Source organism: Ruditapes philippinarum, unplaced genomic scaffold (assembly GCF_026571515.1).
Source record: "Ruditapes philippinarum isolate M1 unplaced genomic scaffold, ASM2657151v2 ctg2070_1_1_1_1, whole genome shotgun sequence".
Taxonomy (NCBI): domain Eukaryota; kingdom Metazoa; phylum Mollusca; class Bivalvia; order Venerida; family Veneridae; genus Ruditapes; species Ruditapes philippinarum.
Window position 1 is genome coordinate 82,280 of NW_026853139.1, and position 24,656 is coordinate 106,935.

The window sequence follows — 24,656 nt, forward strand, 5'->3', positions numbered from 1 at the left end:
ATGTAATCAGCTGTCAACAACTGAAAAACCTTGATTTTTAGAAATTTTATGCATAGTATAAAACCATTTCATTATTTCAGAAACTTAATTTTATGCATAGTATAAAACCATTTCATTATTTCAGAAACTTAATTTTATGCATAGTATAAAACCATTTCATTATTTCAGAAACTTAATTTTATGCATAGTATAAAACCATTTCATTATTTCAGAAACTTAATTTTATGCATAGTATAAAACCATTTCATTATTTCAGAAACTTAATTTTATGCATAGTATAAAACCATTTCATTATTTCAGAAACTTAAATAATTTAAGGACCAACCAAGGAAAGTTGTAGCAGATTTAAGATTTCTATTCTTATAAAATGATTTGTCTAATACTAGCAACTTATACATTTAAAATTGTTGTCAATGATTTTCTAAATTATCAACAATTAAGTCTTATAGTCCATGTGTATCCATCCACTAAGAACAGGTCATTCAGCATCTTTCTGTAAATAGAAAATACAATTCTAAGTTATTTACCATTTAACTGTACAATACAAGAACATATTGAACAAGTAACACAGGGTTTGAACAAGTACATAGGGTTCAAAAGCAATCCCAACCGAAGTTTCCACATAAGTTTTACTTTATACACATGTACTAAGTTTGATTACTAACTCTAGTAACTATACGGAAATCATGAAGTGGACTGACTAACAACCGCCCGACAAGCTCACTTGTTGTTATAAAGGTTCTTGACAGGTTATATGACCTTATAAATACTGCTGTTTGCAATAAACCCTTACTTGGCAGCTTGGTTATATATGCAAACAACCTTTTATGTAGGGCCATAAAACTTGTAAAAAAATCTCACTATAAACTAAAAGTATAAATTTTATGGTTGTTTGCAGTATTATCTAGACAAATAATCTTGGCCATATGATATTAAGACTGGCTCATATAACCTGTCAAAAATCTTTATAATTAATAAGATATTTACCTTTTTTAATAGAACGGGTTCAGGTACATCTAGTAGATTACAAATACGATTTCTTAATGGTTTGATTTTTTCTACTTCATCATCCCTACAATAATAAACTGGTAATGTCAAAACAGTTATAACAATCAAATGATTTATATTGATGTAGTTTTAATCAAATGAACCATAATGATGTAATTTTAATCAAACAAAGCATAATAATGTCATTTTAATGGTACTACATTGTATTACAAAGGTCAATTCAGAAAATACTTTCTATAGAACAGTTTCCTTCACAGGCCTTCTTGACAATATGATAAATCTGCAGAAATTATTAAGATAAAAAGTTTTAATTCTTTTTACATACATGTATATAAAAATGATTTTCTAGCTTTTTCATACATTGTGTATATATTTTCTTTCAATTTCAAACTTTGATTTTTTATATGTCTATGTCATAATGTGGATTATTTACTTCATTTATAAGAAATGTAAATTTTTTTGTTTGTTTATAGAACTTTATAATACATTTCAAGTCAATCAATCCCTTGCTTTAGTCTAACCAGTTTTCTGCTATGTGATATGATGTAATGAAATTATATTATAAAAACAGAACTAGATTTAACTACATACCAGATGGTTTCACTAAGAATTGTCATGATTTCATCTAGATTTTCAATTGGTGCAATATCATCATAAGTGACAAGAACTTCATAAAATTTGTTTGCAGTTGTTTTACGAATCTGAAAAGATTTTTTTTAGAAATATCAAAATACAGTAAAAAAGACCTGATCCCAATTTTTTGTATGAAAATTGGGATAAAGAAGCCCCAAACTTTGCTTGCATGTTTTTTGTACAAAATTTTTTGCGGTTAGCTTTTGAAAATTTTATATCAAAAAAGAAACCTTTTTATCAAAAAAGATTTTAAAAAGGAAACAAAAAAGTAAAAAAAAACAAATTTTTTTGCAAAAAAATTTTTTTTTAAAATTTTTAGGTTTTGTTAAACAATTTTATACATGTACATGCAACATTTCTACTGCCTTCCGTTCTTTTTTACCTTTTAATTTGTGTAATGAATTTGCCAATACATTGACTTTGGAAAAGTCTTCTTGAAATTTAAGGTATTTCAATATCAAAACACAAGCTATTGTTAGTACAGGGCCTGGTCAGACTGCACATCAAGCTATCCTACCTCTAAACTGGTGGCAAGGATATCACTTTATGCAAGCATGGTAAGGACTATAGAACCTAGTATGCTCATAAAGGGAATATTTCTTTATTGTCTCTCAAGTTGACTGTACAGGATGAATATATATATATATAATTTTAAGCAAAGCAACAAATAAAATACAATTCATCAGAATAGCACACATATTTTGTACGTTATAATACCTTCTGTAAGATCTAAATGATTTACTAGTTCAGATTTTAAATCTGAATTAAACCAAGGGCATTATTATACACAAAATAAGCACACTCAAGTCATATTTGTGACATAAAGAGTGAAGCAAAACCAGGTGAAAAAGGTATTTTACTTACTCTAGGGAACCTGTGACAAAGGAAAATACATAGAGAAGTGAGGCTTTTCTTCCTAACCTCACCCGGAAATTGTAGCAAACCACAGTATCTGAAATGTATGAAGAATAAATTGCATGTTAAACAAAAGATTTAAATAAAAACCTTTAAATTACAGAGGATTTGCATCAAAACAGTTGAGGTCATAAAGGGAATTTCCATGTTTAGTTAGTCTATATGTATTTGTATTTATTAGCAGTGAATTTAAATATGTAACTAAATGATATCCTGAGGAAAAGTAGCTAGGTTTTGTTTATTCAGGTTGTGCAGGTAGCTTATATAAAAAACTATTAGGATACACGGCACATAACGGTTTTATTATACTTAAACAGGTAATATTAGAAATGAGTCCATATGCCATTGATGTCCCAACATTCTCGTGTTTTGTCAGTCTACAGACTGACAGAGTGACAGCCTGACAGAGGGACAAAGGCAAATCTTTATCCCCCTCACGAAGTAGGGGCATAACAGTATTTTCATAGCATAAAATAAAACTTACACATCAGCACTTGCGAGCAGTTTCTGGGGTTCACCACATTTCAGGATTTCTGTCTTCACCAACTGATATACTTCTAGTGGAAATGAATGGCTGCAAATGTCCCAATAAATATTGATAAAAATGTATATTTAAAAGTATCAAAATTTTCTACTATGAATTTCCCAATAATTGATCTAATAATTTTACTTGATATATCTATTGAGACACAGAGACTTTTAACGTTTAGATTTTTTTGGGTTTTACATCACACCGACATAGTATAGGTCATATGGCCACATTCCAGCTTTACTGGTTAAGGAACACCTCTGGTGTCCTTTCATGCATTACTTCAGACACGAACGGGCACATGAGTAGAACCACCAACATTCCATAAGCAAGCTTGATAGCTTCCTCAAATAAAAGAAACCAAAGCCCCTGTCAGGATTTGAATCCACAGCGTTGAGGGGCAAATGGTTTTAAGTCAACAACCTTAACCACTGGACCACATATGCCCCAGAGAGACACAGAGTCTAGATCTAAATACTTTTTTATAGTAAAGAAACTCAAATTTTTTTTCATAAATTTGATGTGTTTTTATTTAAGGATGATGATATGCACATATATGACTGTAATTATTGTCTAACACATTAACTAACATACCTTTCTTGTTCTATAAAAGGATCAAAACAACCCGTCGACAGCAATTGGTCCAACATCTTCACCATTGGTAGTGAAACCCTTAATGTAAAAACAAGAGGGCCATGATGGCCCTGGATCGCTCACCTGACACAACCGCATCCAAGCAATGTCTTAAACAAGCATCATGACCAAGTTTGATGCGACTGAGTCAAACATGTGACCTCTAGTGTGTTATAAAGATTTTTCCATATTTAGGCAATGTGACCTAATTTTTGACTGGACACGACCCATATTCAAACTTGACCTAGAAATCATCAAAACAACCTTCCTGACCAATTTCCAGGAAATTTGGATAAAAACTGCAGCCACTAGAGTGTTAAAAAGATTTTTCTATTTTTAGCTCCCGTGACCTAGTTTTTGACCGGACATGACCAATCTTAGCACTTGACCCTGAAAACATCAAAACAACATTCTTGACAAATTTCCAGAATATTTGAATAAAAACTGCAGCCACTAGAGTGTTAACAAGCTTTTTCTATTTTTAACTTCTGTGACCTAGTTTTTGACCTGAGATGACCATCTTCGAACTTGACCTAGAATCATCAAAACAACTTCCTGACAAATTTCCAGAATATTTGAATCAATACTGCAGCCACTAGAGTGTTAACAAGCTTTTTCTATGTTTAGCTCCTGTGACCTAGTTTTTGACCGGAGGTAACCCATCTTTGAACTTGACCTAGACATCATCAAAACAACCTTCCTGACAAATTTCAAGAATATTTGGATGAAAACTGCAGCCCCTAATGTGTTAACAAGCTATTTCTATTTTTAGCTCCTGTGACCTAGTTTTGGACCGGTGATAACCCATCTTCGAACTTGACCTGAAAATCATCAAAACAACCTTCCTGACAAATTTCCAAAATATTTGGATGAAAACTGCAGCCACTAGAGTGTTAACAAGCTTTTTCTATTTTTAGCACCTGTGACCTAGTTTTTGACCGGACATGACCCATCTTCCAACTTGACCTAGATATCATCAAAACAACCTTCCTGACAAATTTCTAGATTATTTGGATGAAAACTGCAGCCACTAGCGTGTTAACAAGCTTTTTCTATTTTTAGCTCCTGTGACCTAGTTTTTGACCGGAGATGACCCATCTTCGAACTTGACCTAGATATTATCAAAGCAACCTTCCTGACAAATTTCAAGAATATTTGGATGAAAACTGCAGCCACTAGAGTGTTAACAAGCTTTTTCTATTTTTAGCTCCTGTGACCTAGTTTTTGACCAGACATGATCCGTCTTCGAACTTGACCTAGATATCATCTAAACAACCTTTCTGACAAATTTCCAGAATATTTGGATGAAAACTGCAGCCTATAGAGTGTTAACAAGCTTTTTCTATTTTAAGCTCCTGTGACCTAGTTTTTGACCGGAGATGACCCATCTTTGAACTTGACCTAGAAACCATTAAAACAACTTTCCTGACAAATTTCCAGAATATGTGGATGAAAACTGCGGCCACTAGAGTGTTAACAAGCTTTTTCTATTTTTAGCTCCTGTGACCTAGTTTTTGACCGGAGATGACCCATCTTCGAACTTAACCTAGATATCATCAAAGCAACCTTCCTGACCAATTTCCAAAATATTTGGATGAAAACTGCAGCCACTAGAGTGTTAACAAGCTTTTTTCTATTTTTAGCTCCTGTGACCTAGTTTTGGACCGGAGATAACCCATCTTCGAACTTGACCTAGATATCATTAAAACAACCTTCCTAACAAATTTCCAGAATATTTGGATGAAAACTGCAGCCTCTAGAGTGTTAACAAGCTTTTTTCTATTTTCAGCTCCTGTGACCTAGTTTTTGACCAGAGATAACCCATCTTCGAACTCGATCTGTATTTCATTGAGACAAACATACTGACAAAGTTTGATGATGATCCAATCAAAACTGTGACTGCTAGACTGTTAACAACCCAATTATTAGAGTGTTAACAAGCTTTTTTCTATTTTTAGCTCATGACCTAGTTTTTGACCAGAGATGACCCATCTTCGAACTTGACCTAGATATCATCAAAACAACCTTCCTAACAAATTTCCAGAATATTTGGATGAAAACTGCAGCCTCTAGAGTGTTAACAAGCTTTTTCTATTTTTAGCTCCTGTGACCTAGTTTTTGACCCTAGATAACCCATCTTCGAACTCGATCTGTATTTCATCCAGACAAACATTCTGACAAAGTTTGATGATGATCCAATCAAAACTGTGACTGCTAGACTGTTAACAACCCAATTATTAGAGTGTTAACAAGCTTTTTCTATTTTTAGCTCCTGTGACCTAGTTTTTGACCGGAGATGACCCATCTTCGAACTTGACCTAGATATCATCCAAACAACCATCCTGACAAATTTCCAGAATATTTGGATGAAAACTGCAGCCTCTAGACTGTTAACAAGCTTTTTCTATTTTTAGCTCCTGTGACCTAGTTTTTGACCCGAGATAACCCATCTTCGAACTCGATCTGTATTTCATTGAGTCAAACATTCTGACAAAGTTTGATGATGATCCAATCAAAACTGTGACTGCTAGACTGTTAACAACCCAATTGTTGACGACGAACGACGCACGACGACGGACGCCGGACATAGCCCCATCACTATACCTCACCATGACCACTTCGTGGTCAGGTGAGCTAAAAATATATCATAAAACCTTTAATGTAAAAAAATATATCATAAAACCTTTAATGTAAAAAAATATATCATAAAACCTTTAATGTAAAAAAATATATCATAAAACCTTTAATGTAAAAAAATATATCATAAAACCTTTAATGTAAAAAAATATATCATGTTTTAAACAACTGGAAGTTAGGTAGGTATTTATTTTATTTTACACTAATAAATGACAAAACACATTTTTCATTTTCAAAATCATATTGGGTAGGAGTTGTGCTGTTTGTAAAGTATTTGGGTAAGACCTTTGCACGTGGGTAGAACCTAAATTTTGTTTGACTCTTAAGAGTGCTAGAGACTTAATAGTTTAGTTTTGCCACCAGTGTAGTCAAGCCAGTATGTATATAGTCTAGTCAGAATATGTATAAATTATTGTAGTAAGCTGATCCAAACACTAAATACAACTTGGAAAAGGTTTCATATTCAATTACCTTAACAACAAGAGCTGTCGGAAGGACAGCACGCTCGACTATTCTAAGTGCTTGATAGTAAAAGAGCCTCGATAATGTTAAATTTTTTAAATTCACAAAAGGGCTAATTTTTTTTTATAAATTCATGTTATAGGCCTTAGAGAGAGTCTAATTATACAGTATCGGCTTGACTATTTGGAAGGTAATGTCACAAGGGTGTTTTATTGAGTATAATGATACTAATTACCTATGAATACATAAATTTGACAGAAAAGGTACAAAGGTTTGTTATTAAGATGTTTTATCAAGTAAATCACCGCTTTATTATTATGAATGCATAAAATTGTCCCAAAAAAGGCACAAATTCTTCAGTAGTTTTGGAGATAACAGCTTACAAGCAAAACTTTACCATGAATTTCTAAGTTGAAAAAGGGGAGAAAAATCAGCCTAAATGCAAGATAGAATTATGGATCTTTGTCAGTGACCTACAATTATAACCCTAAATGCATATGTGAAGTTTTAAATAAATATCTTTAATAGTTATTGAGATATGTAAAACTTGCATGTAAACATTAACCAAGAGATTAAGTAGAAAAGTGGATATGAATCAGCCTTAATGCAAGATAGAGTTATGGAACTTGGTCAGTGACATACAATTATGACTCTCCAATTATGACCCTAAGTGCATGTGTAAAGTTTCAAGTAAATATCTTTGAAGACCTTTATTCTTTAACCAAAATTTCTAAGTTTCAAAGGGGCAAATAATTCTGCAAATATTGCAGGCAGAGTTATGCAATTTTGCAAACTGATGTACATTGTTACTATAAAAAAGTATTTTAAATTTCAATTGAATATCTCCAGCAATAATTGAGATATTTGACTTTACAAAAAAACTTTAACCAAAATTTCTAAGTTCCAAAGGGGCATAATTCTGTCAATATTGTAGGCAGAGTTATCCAACTTGTCAATCTGATGTACCTTGTTACTATAAATAAGTATTGTAAGTTTCAATTGAATATCTCAAGCAATAATTGAGATATTTGACTTTACAAAAATCTTTAACCAAAATTTCTAAGTTAAAAAGGGGGATAATTCTGTCAATATTGTAGGCAGAGTTATCCAACTTGTCAATCTGATGTACCTTGTTACTATAAATAAGTATTGTAAGTTTCAATTGAATATCTCAAGCAATAATTGAGATATTTGACTTTACAAAAAACTTTAACCAAAATTTCTAAGTTAAAAAGGGGGATAATTCTGTCAATATTGTAGGCAGAGTTATCCAAGTTGTCAATCTGATGTACCTTGTTACTATAAATAAGTATTGTAAGTTTCAATTGAATATCTCAAGTAATAATTGAGATATTTGACTTTACAAAAAACTTTAACCAACGCAGACGCCGACGCGGACGCGGACGCCGACGCGACTACAATAGCTCTCATATTCTTCGAATAGTCGAGCTAAAAATAAGACAAGAGATCTTGAAAGTGAAACTGTAAAGCCATCAATAAATGTTTCACCTCTTCACTCAAAAATAGAAGCTGTGAGCAAAATATGACGATGAAAACATACCTGTCCACTTTTTGGTAGTCCTTAAAAATTTGTGTTAGAGTAGATGTAATCCTTGTTAATTCTTTGATATCTTTACTTAAACTCCTGAGGTAAGATTGTAAAGATGCATTCGAATGTTTAACCTGCAATGACGAAAAACTGATGTTAATAAATTTCAGGTGGGAAGAAAACACAAAATCTAAACTATGCATGTATAAAAATGCTAAAACCTGGATTATAAGAATTATTTCATCTTAGTTTTACACAGTCAAAAAACATTCTATATAGTCTTATAACACAACTAGAAATGTGTCAAAGGACACGGATTCCATTGTTTTCTCAGTTTATGAATAAATGGAAAAGAGCAAATCTATTTGCACCCCTTAAGTAAAAGGGGTATAAAAAGTATAGCACACATAACATTGTCAGCTAAATGTCAATAAACTTTCTTAATTAACCCCCCCCCCCCCCTCTGTGATTGGTTATTTACTTAATTTAAGGCCAAACAAGCATTATACTCACCAGAGACTCTGTCAGTCCTCCCACACTGACAGTAAGGCCAAGCAAAACACTATAGGTGTACGCGTGACACCTTAACAGTTTGGTAAATCTTGGAAATGTGTCGCCTGGGGCAGCCCAGTTTATGCTTGGAATTTCTTCTCTATAATACAAAAAAGTTAAAATTAGCAAACAGTTTAGATTCCATGTCAGACTGTAGAGATTTACTTGGTACATTGGCTAGTAGTAAAGGCAAGTTGTTACTGTAGATAGTATTCAAACAGTCAATTTTCAGTTGAGCGTGTACAACTGGTGACATAGATGGCATTTGATTTCTGATATGTAATATGCTTATATACAAATGAAAAGTATGTACTAATCCAAATAAAAAGCACATTGTTTACACTTTAAAGAAATCATGATAAATAAATGTACATACTTTGGGAAAATATTCTGAAGTTCCTCTCTCTCTGGTATATTTGGTACTGGAGGACTGAAATAATAGGATAAACTTTGTCACTCTAATTAGCTTTGTAAGTCTATGGTCATTATGTCTACAGACATAGGGTTTGTGTGTTGGAGTCCTGAACAAGGCACAAGTTTTTAGTTGTTTTTTTTGTTAAAGTTTTGTTCACTTCAGGATAACTAATGATATTTGTCTTAAAATAGCTGTTTGAATAGCTTTTTGTGGAGAAGTTGGCAGTTTCTTGTAGAGAATCAGTTGGTTCTGGTACATTTGTCACTCTGACATTATAAAGGTCATATTCTAACTTCTCAAATATAAATGATCTCAACATGAAATTGTCACAAACCAGCTTTTTGCCAAAGTAATTAGTTATGAGGAACAAAAACCATCAACATCAAAATGCCAAAAATCACTAGGTAACTTGATGACAATTTTCTGTAAAAGTTTACTTGTGATCCCACCTGAAATGTAGGCCTCATTGTAGAGGTAAGACACTGTCTGCTAACATATTCCAATTAAAAAATCACTATTTTCCCTTACAAAACTAGTTTAAAAAGCATTAAACAAGAAATGTGCCCAATGGACACGGATGCCCCCACATTCCACTGTTTTGTCAGTCTACTGATGTACAGCATGACAGTTTGACAGACAAAGGAAATTCTCCATGACTCCCCCTACCCCAAAATCACATTGTAAGTGGTTAGGGCATAAAAAATGACATCCGAGTGGGGGCACAAAAAATGAAGTATACAGTAAAATGTTACCTATGGTAGAGAAGGGAAGAGAATATGTTGCCGGCATGAGCTCGTGTTCTATCTATCTTCTCACAGGCTTGTTGTACTAGAGATGTCATCATATGTTTACACCTGAAATTATTTATCATACTGTTAGCACAATTACTTACATCGTTAACACATACTAGTATGTTTACATCTTAATAGTGCCTTTCGTTAGAACCAATATTTTCAGTGAAATTTTTTGACAAGTATTACAGAGGTGACATTGTATAAATTCAAATCTAATGACTGAGTGTTTGATTCAACTGTCATTTAGATACCTGAATTCATTTAAATGAGATTTTTAAACAAGTGCTTTAGTAGGTCCTTTCTCTTGTGACTGTTGAAATAATAATGTGCAGTCTTTAGTTTGTTAAGTATATATAATAACCTAATTGTCAAGAATGGAAAACTAATATTACTCAATGCTCCAAAAAATAATCTTAACAAGCAAATTCGTTGAATTTATATCCCCCGCCGAGTACTGGTTATTATTAACACAACAACTGAAGACATAAGGCTATGCAACAGACCGGAACCATTTGATCAACTTTGGCAGGGGACCACCCTAGGATCATTCCTGTAAAGTTTGGTTGCTGTGCAGTCATTTGTTTCTGAGGAGATGTTGTTTAAAGAACGGTGGGGGATCACAATAGCTCACCTAGATGTAAAAACATCTTAATCTCCAGACTTCATTATTCATAATTTAGTGATGTTGATCATTATTCCTGTAAAGATGGTCGATTCTAACTCAAGCACTCAAGGATCAAATAACAACATAATGAAACAGTTTTTACTAAGTCAAGGGAAATAACTCTACAAATACTGGATAAATCCACAAGCGAAACCCCAGGAACAAACTAAATATGCTGAGCAACTTTCCAATAAGGTTAAATGACTCTATGTCAAATCCTTTTTGAGTTACATGCGACACATGTTGAAAATTGCAAACATTTTCTAAGTCAAGGGCAATAACTCTAAAAATACTAAATAAATCCAGACGAAAATACCCAGGTGCACAACTACACATGCTGATCAACATTCCTGTAAAGTATCATGACTTTAGGTCAAATACTTTTTGAGTTACATGTGACACAAGTTGAAAATTGCAAAATTTTACTAAGTCAAGGGCAATAACTCTAAAAAAAGTAAAATTATCCGGACGAAAATACCCAGGTGCACAACTACACATACTGATCAACATTCCTGTAAAGTATCATGACTCTAGGTCAAATACTTTTTGAGTTACATGCGACACAAGTTGAAAATTACAAAATTTTACTAAGTCAAGGGCAATAACTCTAAAAATACTAAAAATATCCAGAAGAAAATACCCAGGTGCACAACTTCACATGCTGATGAACATTCCCATAAAGTTTCGTTGAATTCCAGCCATTAGTTGCAGAGAACTACTCCGGAAACGAAATTCGGACGTTTTACTAAGTCAAGGGCAATAACTCTAAAAATACTAAAAATATCCAGACGAAAATACCCAGGTGCACAACTTCACATGCTGATCAACATTCCCATAAAGTTTTGTTGAATTCCAGCCATTAGTTGCAGAGAACTACTCCGGAAACGAAATTCGGACGGACGGATGGACGGACGGACGGACGGAAGGACGGACGGACGGAAGGACGGACGGACAACGCCAAAACTATATCCCCCTCCCGATTCCATCGGCGGGGGATAATAATACTAGTGTACTACAGTATATTTTTATTTGCAAAGAGAATTAGAATTGGTAACCTGAAAATTAAGAAGTTGCTCAAATAAGAAAAGCAAAAAAAAAAAAAAATTCATTGCTGACAACAGTGACATTACAAGGACATTACTGACATCAATGGCATTCCAGGGATATTTCTGACAACAATGGCATTCCAAGGATATTTCTGACATCAATGGCATTCCAAGGATATTTCTGACAACAATGGCATTCCAAGGATATTTCTGACATCAATGGCATTCCAAGGATATTTCTGACAACAATGGCATTCCAAGGATATTTCTGACATCAATGGCATTCCAAGGATATTTCTGACAACAATGGCATTCCAAGGATATTTCTGACATCAATGGCATTCCAAGGATATTTCTGACAACAATGGCATTCCAAGGATATTTCTGACATCAATGGCATTCCAAGGATATTTCTGACAACAATGGCATTCCAAGGATATTTCTGACAACAATGGCATTCCAAGGACATAACTGAGAACAATGACATTTCAAGGACATTACTGACAACAATGGAATTCCAAGGACATTATTGGCAACAATTGAGTTCTTTGGACATTACTGACAACAATAGAGTTCCAAGGACATAACTGCAAACAATGACATTTCAAGGACATTACTGACAACAATGGAATTCCAAGGACATTATTGGCAACAATTGAGTTCTAAGGACATTACTGACAACAATAGAGTTCCAAGGACATAACTGCAAACAATGACATTCCAAGGACATTACTGACAACAATGACATTAAAAGGACATTGCAGAAAATGATGAAATATCATTTGGAATTAAAAGGAATACAACTGTTTGACACACAATTCAAGTTTATTCTACATAGTCAGTGAAAAGCTGATAAAAATCTGTGTTATTTTCAAACTTACACAGTAGGTTGTAAAAGGTCAGGTTGACTGCTGACAGTGAGGGCAGTGATCTCCAGCAATCCACTCATACTAGCTTCTCTCACCCTGTAAAAATACACAAAGTACATACATATATATGTATAACATTTATAAAATAATTAAAATGTGGGTCTTGAATTTTATATCACAAATTTTTAAAATCATAAGACTGAGTATAAATCTGTGATTTTAATCACCAGGTGCAACTTTGAATCATACTTTAATGTCCAATCCTTTCCTTCAAAAGCATAAAATGGCATCCATCCATCTAGGAATTTTGTGGCCAAAAAACAAAACAAAACAAGAACTGGTTGAACCAGGTGATGCTACTATAGGTTTTGGACACAGAAAAGAATACCTTTTGTAGTGTCAGAGTTATGTCCTGTACAAAGTTAAAAGTGTAAAAATGACAATAACTCCAAAATTAGGCAAGGCACAGTTATGGTTTCTTTTGCACTGCACATCTACCCAATGAGATCTATCTACCTACAATGTTTCCTGTTGATATCTCTTACAATTTCAGAGATATATCTTGGACAAAGTTCAAAGTGAAAGAATGAACCAAGGCCAATTACTTCAAAATTAGGCAAGGCAGAGTTATGGTTCTTGTGCACTGAACATCTACTCAATGAGATCTATCACCTACAAAGTTTCATGTTGATATCTCTTGTTGTTTCAGAGTTATGTCCCGGATAAGAATAGCGGACAGAAAGACTGACATGCCATTTAAATGGACTAAGGGGCCATTTCTTTTGTTATTTTCTTTCGTTTAATAGAGGGCTGTGGCCCCTTATTCTATTGTTACGGAATGAACTTAATTGTTCTCTTTTGTTCTGATTACAGTAACATGGTTCCCTACTTCTCTTAAATAGCCCAAAGACAGACAGAAGTCCTCAAAGTGGCTACTCTTATTTTTCTCTCTATTATTCTGTTAGCCATGTAAGAGAAAAAGTAGCTACATAAGAGCTTACTGAATGAATAGCATCAAAGGAAATTTACTGTTACCCTGTTCCCATAGCCACCTGAGTATCTATACATTTGTACTGATGGATGGACAAAGCGGCGAGCGACTATATGCTCATCATTCAGGGAGCATAAAAAAAATTTATGCTGAACATTTATCCACATACATCAAACCTCAAGATTTTGTACAATAACAAAAATGTAAGTATAAACTAGTCTTTTTATTTATCTTACAAATCAGTCTCAAGGAACAATGCTATTATCATGAGGATACTATAGTTGACTCTCAGTATTTAAAACTCTTTTAGCTCAAAATTCAGTCAGTCAAAGACAATTTAAAGCTCCTTCTTTATCCATAGATTTTAACTCAGTTTACATCGAATTTGAATAACTGAGACTCAATCAAGTAGAAAATTAATTTTGGTCATGACAATTTAGTTTAAACATATATTTTTTACTTTTAATGAAGAAAACAAAATTATGTAAAATCAAATAGAAGCAAAGAAAACAATATCCCCTTTATAAAAAACAGAATAACTATTATTGTTAGATAATAAGTGTCCCCATAATCACACAATCAACAAAACTGAATTCTATACAAGTTTGCAAAAGATGGTGTATCTCACAAAATCAAATGAGCCGTGTCACGACAAAATCAACATAATGGGTTTGCGACCAGCATGGATCCAGACCGGCCTGCGCATCCGCGCAGTCTGATCAGGATCCATGCTGTTCGCTATCAGTTTCTCTACTTGTTATAGGGTTTGTAAGCGAACAGCATGGATCCTGATCAGACTGCGCAGATGCGCATGCTGGTCTGGATCCATGCTGGTCGCAAACGCACTATGTTGGTTTTGTTGTGACGCGGCACATCTCATTACGTACCATGCACCAACATCACCTCGGCTGTCCAACGTATAATCTTTTAACGCACAAAGGAATGCCTCGTACACTTGACCTATATTGGCTGAACACAAGGTTTTATTCAGATCACCATTTTTGTCCACACCTACTGTATTACAAACACTGAAATAATGTGAAGTTTAACAAATTTATCTTCTTAAACATGGTAATAACTTAAAACTCCAAAGTAAAGAAATTATAGTGAAATAATGCAAAATAATAAAAATTTAATCATTGATTTTGATAAAATTTAGTTGTAAATGTAAAAATTCATAAACTGTACAGTCCCAGAAAAACATGTAAACTAGAAACTGACTTTAATATCAATAATAGATATTTCCAGTTAATAGCAATGAAAAATTTAGTCCCGCCTTTTCTATTCATGGCTTCGTCAACTGCTTTAATGCCCAACCCACCCTGCAAAACAAAGACTTTAAATTTTCATAAAATTAGTAGGTATTATGGAATGTGCTGTTAACTGGAGGTGTGTAGCAATAAAATCAAGATCTGTTGATTCCTTTAGAAATATTTACCATGTAATGGCCTTTAGAGCATCACGCCTTCCCTCCGCCCACTTTTCTTCTTTTTCTGTAATCTGTGTGGCTTGTATAAGTCCACCTAACACTGGCCGTAATTTACCTACCAACATAAACTTTGGAAGAGCACCAAGTGCTAGAGAATGACCTTGCCTGAAATTACAGTTATCAATTGAAAAGAAAAGTAAGAATGAGTAAGAGATAACAAATTTACACCATTTAACACCGGCTAAAATTTTATATTGGTCTCCTCTTATTTTGAAATGTAGGACTATTGGAGGACCTTTATCAACAACAAATTTCAATTAAAAATACTTAGGAAAATGATTGATAACTACATTCACAAAATAAAGTTTAAGGTCGCTGACATTAAATAACATTCCTCTAAAATTGTAGGTTTGAAACTTATAAAGGCTTAAATTTCTTTCATGTGAGGAAATAATATGCAAAGGAGCACCTGAAAGTCATTGAATGACTTGTACAGTGTCAGAGTAACTTAAAACCTTTTAAAAACCATTTGCAATACACAACTCTTGCTACAAACAGCTTTAGTCAAATTACACTTTTGCTGTTATCAACACAATATTATAACCAAAATCAATGTTTTTTCTTTCTAGGCATAAATCTTTAGTTAATCAACAACTTTGCCACAAACATACCTTGATATTTCTAGAGAGGCCCTCAGCTGCCGTAGATATCTTTCTATCACCATTTCTGAAATACAAAGTTAGGTACATACTAAATATTGCAATGTTTAAAGTGATAAACAAGTTCTAATACACCAGACATGTGTGTAATTGTCAAATAAAACAAAGAATTTTGAACTAGTCTTTCAATAAAATAATTCCTACAATTACAAACTATTCAGTTCATGTAAATTATTGAAATAATTCCTACAATTACAAACTATTATGTGAATTATTGAAATAATTCCTACAATTACAAACTATTCAGTTCATGTGAATGTATCACTCTGTATACCTATATCAAATGAGTATATTTCTTGTTGTTGGTATTTTTTTATATCTTAGAAGAATGAAAAGGAAACTGGGAAAACAAAATATTTAAGACTTAATAAATACTCTGAAAATCCTACTTTAGATCTAAATATGTAGAGCTGAGGTATTTATTCTTTTCTTGTCTATTTTTTCTTCCTTAACTAAACCGAAACTGGTGAGATATTGTTGTGAAATATTAAAACACACTGTGATTAACCCTTTTATTGTATAAACCTTTGTCCTTGGATTGGGAACAAACAGAGATTGAAAATTCAACTTGTTCGCTCGTAATTATGAGTAGTATTTAATAGTCCTTGATGCAGGACAAGTAGAAAAGATGCTGTCTGCAAATTGGATTAAGAAGCTACTTGTCAAGCGGGACAAGAGACTCTGAAAATATTTTTCGATGCCTGGAACAAGACACTACAACCTTGTGACAACCACTCTCATACAATTACCTTGTCTTTTAGGATCAGCAACACCATTAGAATCTCTATAATATTCCGTGAAGAAGGCAGGTATAGCATTTACAGCAGCCATCTGTATCTCGTGCTCTGTGTGATTCAAACAGTCATCTAGTATGTCCTGCCATATATCTGTATTAGAATGATGACATATATGATTTTATTCCAAAGAAATATGCAGTCAATCTTTAAACAAAATGAGTGGGTGTTTCAACTTTAAATTTCTTTTTATTTCTTTTCTCTGGCCCCATATGGAGTAACGGCAGAGGTGACATGCAAACTAAAGAAAATTAGATGCGAGGATCCAAAATCTGAGGAATAGAAAGATTTTGTTATAACTTTATTATAACTACAAGCTTTACCTATGACTGGATCTGTATGACATGGAAATTTCGACAAGGAAACCCTCTCAATTAGACAACACACGGCTGTTCTCATCAACTCCCCACTCATTCCCCGAAATAACTTCTTATCATGTAACTGTAACAATATAAACAAGAGCTGTAGGTAGGACAGCAACGCTCGACTATTCTTAGTGCTTGATAGTAAAAAAAATGCTTGATAGAGTTACTTCCTCCTGTTTACAGGTTTGGGTCATGATGGTGAACAAGTGTGCAAAGTTTCAAAGCCATATGTCAATGGACTTTGAAAATATTTGAACTATTACAAAAACTTTAACGTAAATTCTAAGTCGAAAAAGGGGCATAATTCTGTCAAAATGCTAGATAGAGTTACCTCCTCCTGTTTACAGGTTGGGGTCATGATGGTGAACAAGTGTGCAAAGTTTCAAAGCCATATGTCAATGGACTTTGAAAATATTTGAACTATTACAAAAACTTTAACGTAAATTCTAAGTCGAAAAAGGGGCATAATTCTGTCAAAATGCTAGATAGAGTTACCTCCTCCTGTTTACAGGTTGGGGTCATGAAGGTGAACAAGTGTGCAAAGTTTCAAAGCCATATGTCAATGGACTTTGAAAATATTTGAACTATTACAAAAACTTTAACGTAAATTCTAAGTCGAAAAAGGGGCATAATTCTGTCAAAATGCTAGATAGAGTTACCTCCTCCTGTTTACAGGTTGGGGTCATGATGGTGAACAAGTGTGCAAAGTTTCAAAACCATATGTCAATGGACTTTGAAAATATTTGAACTATTACAAAAACTTTAACGTAAATTCTATGTCGAAAAAGGGGCATAATTCTGTCAAAATGCTAGATAGAGTTACCTCCTCCTGTTTACAGGTTGGGGTCATGAAGGTGAACAAGTGTGCAAAGTTTCAAAGCCATATGTCAATGGACTTTGAAAATATTTGAACTATTACAAAAACTTTAACGTAAATTCTAAGTCGAAAAAGGGGCATAATTCTGTCAAAATGCTTGATAGAGTTACCTACTCCTGTTTACAGGTTGGGGTCATGATGGTGAACAAGTGTGCAAAGTTTCAAAGCCATATGTCAATGGACTTTGAAAATATTTGAACTATTACAAAAACTTTAACGTAAATTCTAAGTCGAAAAAGGGGCATAATTCTGTCAAAATGCTTGATAGAGTTACCTCCTCCTGTTTACAGGTTGGGGTCATGATGGTGAACAAGTGTGCAAAGTTTCAAAGCCATATGTCAATGGACTTTGAAAATATTTGAACTATTACAAAAACTTTAACGTAAATTCTAAGTCGAAAAAGGGGCATAATTCTGTCAAAATGCTAGATAGAGTTACCTCCTCCTGTTTACAGGTTGGGGTCATGATGGTGAACAAGTGTGCAAAGTTTCAAAGCCATATGTCAATGGACTTTGAAAATATTTGAACTATTACAAAAACTTTAACGTAAATTCTAAGTCGAAAAAGGGGCAGAATTCTGTCAAAATGCTTGATAGAGTTACCTCCTCCTGTCTACAGGTTGGGGTCATGATGGTGAACAAGTGTGCAAAGTTTCAAAGCCATATGTCTATGGACTTTGAAAATATTTGAACTATTACAAAAACTTTAACATAAGTGGTTACGCCGACGCCGACGCTCGGGTGACTGCAATAGCTCTACTTATTCTTATCGAATAGTCGAGCTAAAAATAAAATAGAGCAATGATTACAGAAGCTTTTCCAATCATTCTTACATAGTTATACACTGTTGGCAGCTCAACTTCAACAATAGCAATTTCATATAACACAGCTATACACTGTTGGCAGTTCAACTACAACAATAGCAAATTCATATAACACAGCTATACACTGTTGGCAGTTCAACTACAATAGCAATGTCATATAACACAAATATACACTGCTGGCAGTTCAACTACAACAATAGCAATTTCATATAACACAGCTATACACTGTTGGCAGTTCAACTACAATAGCAATTTCATATAACACAGCTATACACTGTTGGCAGTTCAACTACAATAGCAATTTCATATAACACAGCTATACACTGTTGGCAGTTCAACTACAACAATAGCAATTTCATATAACACAGCTATACACTGTTGGCAGTTCAACTACAACAATAGCAATGTCTTATATATAACACAGCTATACACTGTTGACAGTTCAACTACAAAGCAATTTCATAAAACACAGCTTTACACAGTTTGCAATTCAACTACAACAATAGCAATTTCTTATAACACAGCTACGAGGGTTGTTCAAAATGTAATAGGATTAGGAGTCTTGCATATTGCTATTTCATTTAATGTAGAATATTTTCATATGTACAGCGATCGTAACATGTTTTCTACAATTTAAGTATAAGTTTATTAATTTATTGTGCTAAACGCTTGTTTCATGATATATTGAATAACCATAGTAACACGCACCCGGCGCAGCACATCAAAATAGTTATTAAAGCTAAGTTGTACTTCTAATTTATTCATAAATTATTATCTGTTTGTTCAAATATTCCATCAACCTGTTTAATTATATTTAAGGGACATTATGTTCGAATTTGACGTCAATCGGACGTGGAATGGCTTAATTATAACAAGAGGGCCATGATGGCCCTGAGGTCGCTCACCTGTATATAGGCCCCCCAACCCCCCCCCCAACGTTGCAGGGCCAATTTAACCCAAGGGCTTTTATTTGCACAAACTTGGTAGACACCCATAAGAAGATGTTTCATGCTAAACATCTAAGCTCTAGCTCATTGGGCTTTTTAAAGGAAGATTTTTTTAAAGTTTTTACTATACACATATAGTTAAAAACAATGACACCCCTGGGGCAGGGCCAGTTTTGACCCCAGGGCTTTTATTTAAACAAACTTTGTAGACACTTACTAGAAGATGTTTCATGCTTAATATCTAAACTCTAGCTATTTGGGTTTTTTCAAAGAAGATTTTAAGTTTTTGCTATACACATATAAGGAAAATCAATGACCCCCGGGGCGGTGCCAATTTTGACCCCAGGGCTTTTATTTGAACAAACTTGGTAGACACCAATTAGAACATGTTTCATGCTAAATATCTTAGCCATAGCTCTTTGAGTTCTTTAAAAGAAGATCTTTTAAGTTTTTACTATATGCATATAGGGAAAATCAATGACCCCCCCGGGACGGGGTCAATTTTGACCCCAGGGCTTTTATTTGAACAAACTTGGTAGACACTTATTAGAACATGTTTCATGCTAAATATCTTAGCTCTAACTCTTTTGGTTCTTTAAAAGAAGATTTTTTAAGTTTTTACTAAATGCATATAGGGAAAATCAATGACCCCCTGGGGAGGGGCCAATTTTGACCCCAGGGCTTTTATTTAAACAAACTTGGTAGACACTTATTAGAACATGTTTAATGCTCAATATCTTAGCCATAGCTCTTTGAGTTCTTTAAAAGAGAATTTTTTAAGTTTTTACTATATGCATATAGGGAAAATCAATGACCTCCCGGGAGGGGGCCAATTTTGACCCCAGGGCTTTTATTTGAACAAACTTGGTAGACACTTATTAGAACATGTTTCATGCTAAATATCTTAGCTCTAGCTCTTTGGGTTCTTTAAAAGAAGATTTTTTAAGTTTTTACTATATGCATATAGGGAAAATCAATGACCCCCCGAGGCGGGGCCAATTTTGACCCCAGGGCTTTTATTTGAACAAACTTGGTAGACACTCACTAGAAGATGTTTCATGCCAAATATCTAAGCTCTAGCTCTTATGGTTCTTTAAAAGAAGATATTTAAAGTTTTTTCTTTTGATTGCCATGGCAACCAGAGTTCTGCATGGAATTAAATTCTTTGAACAATTTTTAAAGGTGACCACCAAAGGAACATTCCTGTGAAGTTTGGATGAAATTGGGTTAGTGGTTTATGAGGAGATGTCATTTAAAGTAAAAGTTTACGGACGGACGACGGACGACGGACGGACGGACGGACGACGGACGGACGCCGGACGAAAAGCGATCACAAAAGCTCACCCTGTCACTTTGTGACAGGTGAGCTAAAAATTTGAGCAGCAGCCGTTATAGCGTTAAATATAGAAAGATGGCATTCGTAAACAAACAGAAAATTTGTGCGATTGTTAAATTTTTTGGACAGATTGGCTATACTCCTTCAGATACATACAAAATGATTTAATTAACAAAGGACAATTATCCTGCCATCAGAATACTTGTTTTCAGCTGGCGCAAGCATTTGAAAAACGGCTTATACAAGATTACGAACAGGAAAGGGCGTTGATGAAAGTGGAAAATTGACGGGACGTTATGACGTCAATCGAAAAAGCGGTACGAAATGATCGCCGGTAACGGTTCGCGAACTGTACGGCATTTTTTTATGTCTGCTCCGGGTCAACTTAGTCAGTTATGACAAAAGTATTGAATATGAGACATTTGTTTAAACACTAAATGTGGTATCAATAAACTAATATAATAATTATTAACGGTAATAATTAGAAGTACTTTTTTCCAAATTTGGTTTAAATAAAAGACAGAATGTGCTCAGTAAAAAAGGATACTTTTCAATTGATAAATATTGTTATTTACTGCTCATAATCATATTGTTTAAAAAATAAGATGAGATGTGTAAATTAATAAAATAAATCACTTTTGCATTAACATTATGAGTCCGTGCCTGTCGAGTTTCCAGATTACTCAAAATATACGAGAAAAGCGGAAAATGGCCGGCTATCGGGAATTTATTATTATTATTTTTAAGTGGAATAAGAAGTGATCGCTTTAATTATTTCTCGCATCATCTTCACATCTGAAGCCTGGTCATAATTACATGATTCAGACACCTAGAGCAAGCACTAGGGAAACTTCTGAAAGAAAGAATGACGCTTGTTAGATTTTGTTTTTATTCAACGTCATGAACGTCATTTATTGTTTTATTAGCGTGCGCCGATTTTCATACCCCTTGTCATTAAAAGATTTTCACAGAATTGTTATTTGTAAACATTTTGTATTGATTCTTTCATTGTATATACACAACATGTTCCTATATTTGTCTCGTGTAAAATTGTTTACGTATATTGAAAAATGTGAGCAGTAGAGCTGCAGTCCTATTACTTTTTGAACAACCCTCGTATACACTGTTGACAGTTCAACTACAATAGCAATTTCATATAACACAGATATACACTGTTGACAGTTCAACTACAATAGCAATTTTATATAACACAGGTATACACTGTTGGCAGTTTAACTACAATAGCAATTTCATATAACACAGATATACACTGTTGGCAGTTCAACTTCAGCAATATCAATTTCATATAACACAGCTATACACTGTTGGCAGTTCAACTAATGCAATACCAATTTCATACAGAAACCTTCTAAAGCACCAAGAGAAAAATTCAAAGTATATGAAGGTCAAGTTCACTATTCATATTACACAGACGTTAAGGTCATAAAACAGGCCACAAATTAAATTTTCAAACAAAAAAGCAGGTATGTCTACTCACTATAATGGAAATGTTCTTTATATTCTCTATCACATCTGTTGGCAATATGTCTGTTATACTCCTATAAGACAAATGATATCTTTGAATTATAATTCTGAATAACTGATTCGTACTTAATATTTAAATTTGTATGACAATTTAATTAGAGAAACAAGGGTACTTGTTTTAAAAGGGCCAGGCTAATGATTTGTTTACAGTAAGAGATCTAATATTTCACTTCACATACAGATACAAATGTGTATGAGACAAAGAGAAAGTTCTGAGAAACTGAAAAACAAGAGTTTACAATTGTTATCATCAATTTGAAGTGCATACCAATGTTGACCTGACAGTCAACAAAACTTCCTTTTTCTTTTCTTGAGCTTAGTTTTTTTTCCTTAGTTTGTAATAGTCTGCATTAAGGAAATACCAACTTACTTCCCTTCTTTTACACCAATCTTGCTGAGTGCATACACAATTTCTGCCACAGATAAGATAGTTCCATGTCTTGACTGAAGATCCATACCCGTGGTGTGTGGTAACAATTTTGATAGCACTGAAATAGGAATAATTGTTGCAAATATATGTACATGTTATAACCTTGTACTTATTTTGTTACAAGTATAGGTATTTCTTGTAATTCCAAGTGTTCAAGGCAACTGCAAATCACTCAATCTGTATACTTGTCAACATTTCCACTATTAAGGTCACTTTAATTTCCACATAAATACATCTTTAGGCATAATACTTTAAAGTCAAGAATTGCAACTCTGAAAAACAGGAACATTTGAATGGTTTAATTTGGTAATGGATACTTTTTTCTTACACCTATTATATAGATAAAAAATAACCAGAATTTTCATCATGGAAGTCAGTCACCTCATAGATTAGATAAAAATCACACATTACACTTTGCATTATAATCATCACTTTTAAGAATTGGAATCTTCATAAGAGAAAATAAGTAGGAAGGAATGCTTCTTCAAAGTATAATGTCTATGTTCTTATATAAAAGAACAATACATTTTATAATAATTGGCTTATTTTTACTTTTTGTGTTCCTATGCTGAGTATATGAAATATTATTTTGTATGAAAATCTATAGTATATAAGTGCCATTTCATATCCAATAAATAATCATCTAGAAACAAACCTCAATGTTGGAAAGTCATGTAGATTTTATTGGCAATAGAAAAATCATACAAACCTGATTGTTTCACATGTTGTGGTGATTTCTCGGTCAGGTTATGAAGAGCTTTGGCAGTTAATTCTCTAATTACACTGAAAACAGTTAGGTTATATGTAAGTATTAAAGTGACATTATGTCCATTCAAGGGTGAGTGAACCAGTGAAAGTCAAAATAAGTTTAAATTTTGCCAAATTCCTTTCAATTTTATAGTTTACTTCACATGAATGAGAAATAACTTACATGGTCCAAGGAAGTTTAATTAAATATCAATCGAAATTTACCTGTTCAATCAATAAAAAGAGTGTGGCAGTCTTTTTATATTCTAGGCAAGTTTACATTTTATCATTAACATTTTCCAAAATCTACTCTTGGTCAATCACCATTATTACAGTCAATATTATGTAATATATAGTCAATTTAGCTCAACTTGACATTAAATAAATGAGCATTATATTACTTTAAAAAGTATCATACTAAAATGATGAAAATCTAAGATTTAAAAACATTTTGATTATTTTCATACAGCAATAGCAATTGAAATGATAGATGATCTAAATATGAATAATTATTCTTATGGTAAAAGAATGGCCAAAATTGGAAATCAATCTGGTTAAAGTAGAGCACAAAAATACGATTTTAAATCTATCAATTTCTGAGTATTTTTCTGAATCACTTAAGCACATCTTTCTCTCTTCAGTGGCCCTGCTGTCAGACCTTAGCGTAGTTCCTATAAAATTCATTGAGTTACAATGGTGTGTTTGACGGAAAATGTCAAATATAACAACTTACCTATCCCAATGATGAACTTTAACCTCAGCTAAATGATCTATCAATGCATCAGTGTATTCAGGAAACTGGGCCACATATACGCTAAAAATGTGAAGAGGGAAAAATTTGGGACAATTATCTAAAAAAAAAAAGTGTTTTAAAGGTCTGTGAGAGTATTCAAATCTATGACAATGAATTTATTTCTGAAAAAGAAAGGAGGAGAAACATTAATAAA

The 24,656-nt window shown here is 33.4% G+C and overlaps 1 protein-coding gene across 1 annotated transcript; it reads right to left on the minus strand.

Moving 5' to 3' along the window:
- Nucleotides 1–224: 224 nt before the first annotated feature.
- Nucleotides 225–24,523, minus strand: LOC132734764 (tubulin-specific chaperone D-like; the record flags this gene model as incomplete). Its single annotated transcript, XM_060721614.1, is given in 20 exon segments — nt 225–493; nt 988–1,072; nt 1,600–1,709; nt 2,506–2,593; nt 3,041–3,130; nt 3,680–3,757; nt 8,379–8,500; nt 8,880–9,018; nt 9,295–9,348; nt 10,086–10,187; nt 12,719–12,802; nt 14,585–14,725; nt 15,136–15,291; nt 15,798–15,852; nt 16,595–16,732; nt 16,963–17,080; nt 22,486–22,546; nt 22,903–23,020; nt 23,672–23,745; nt 24,443–24,523. Coding segments are annotated over 20 exon segments (1,909 nt in total), but the record flags the coding sequence as incomplete, so codon positions are not given.
- Between the last annotated feature and the right edge of the window lie 133 nt (nt 24,524–24,656).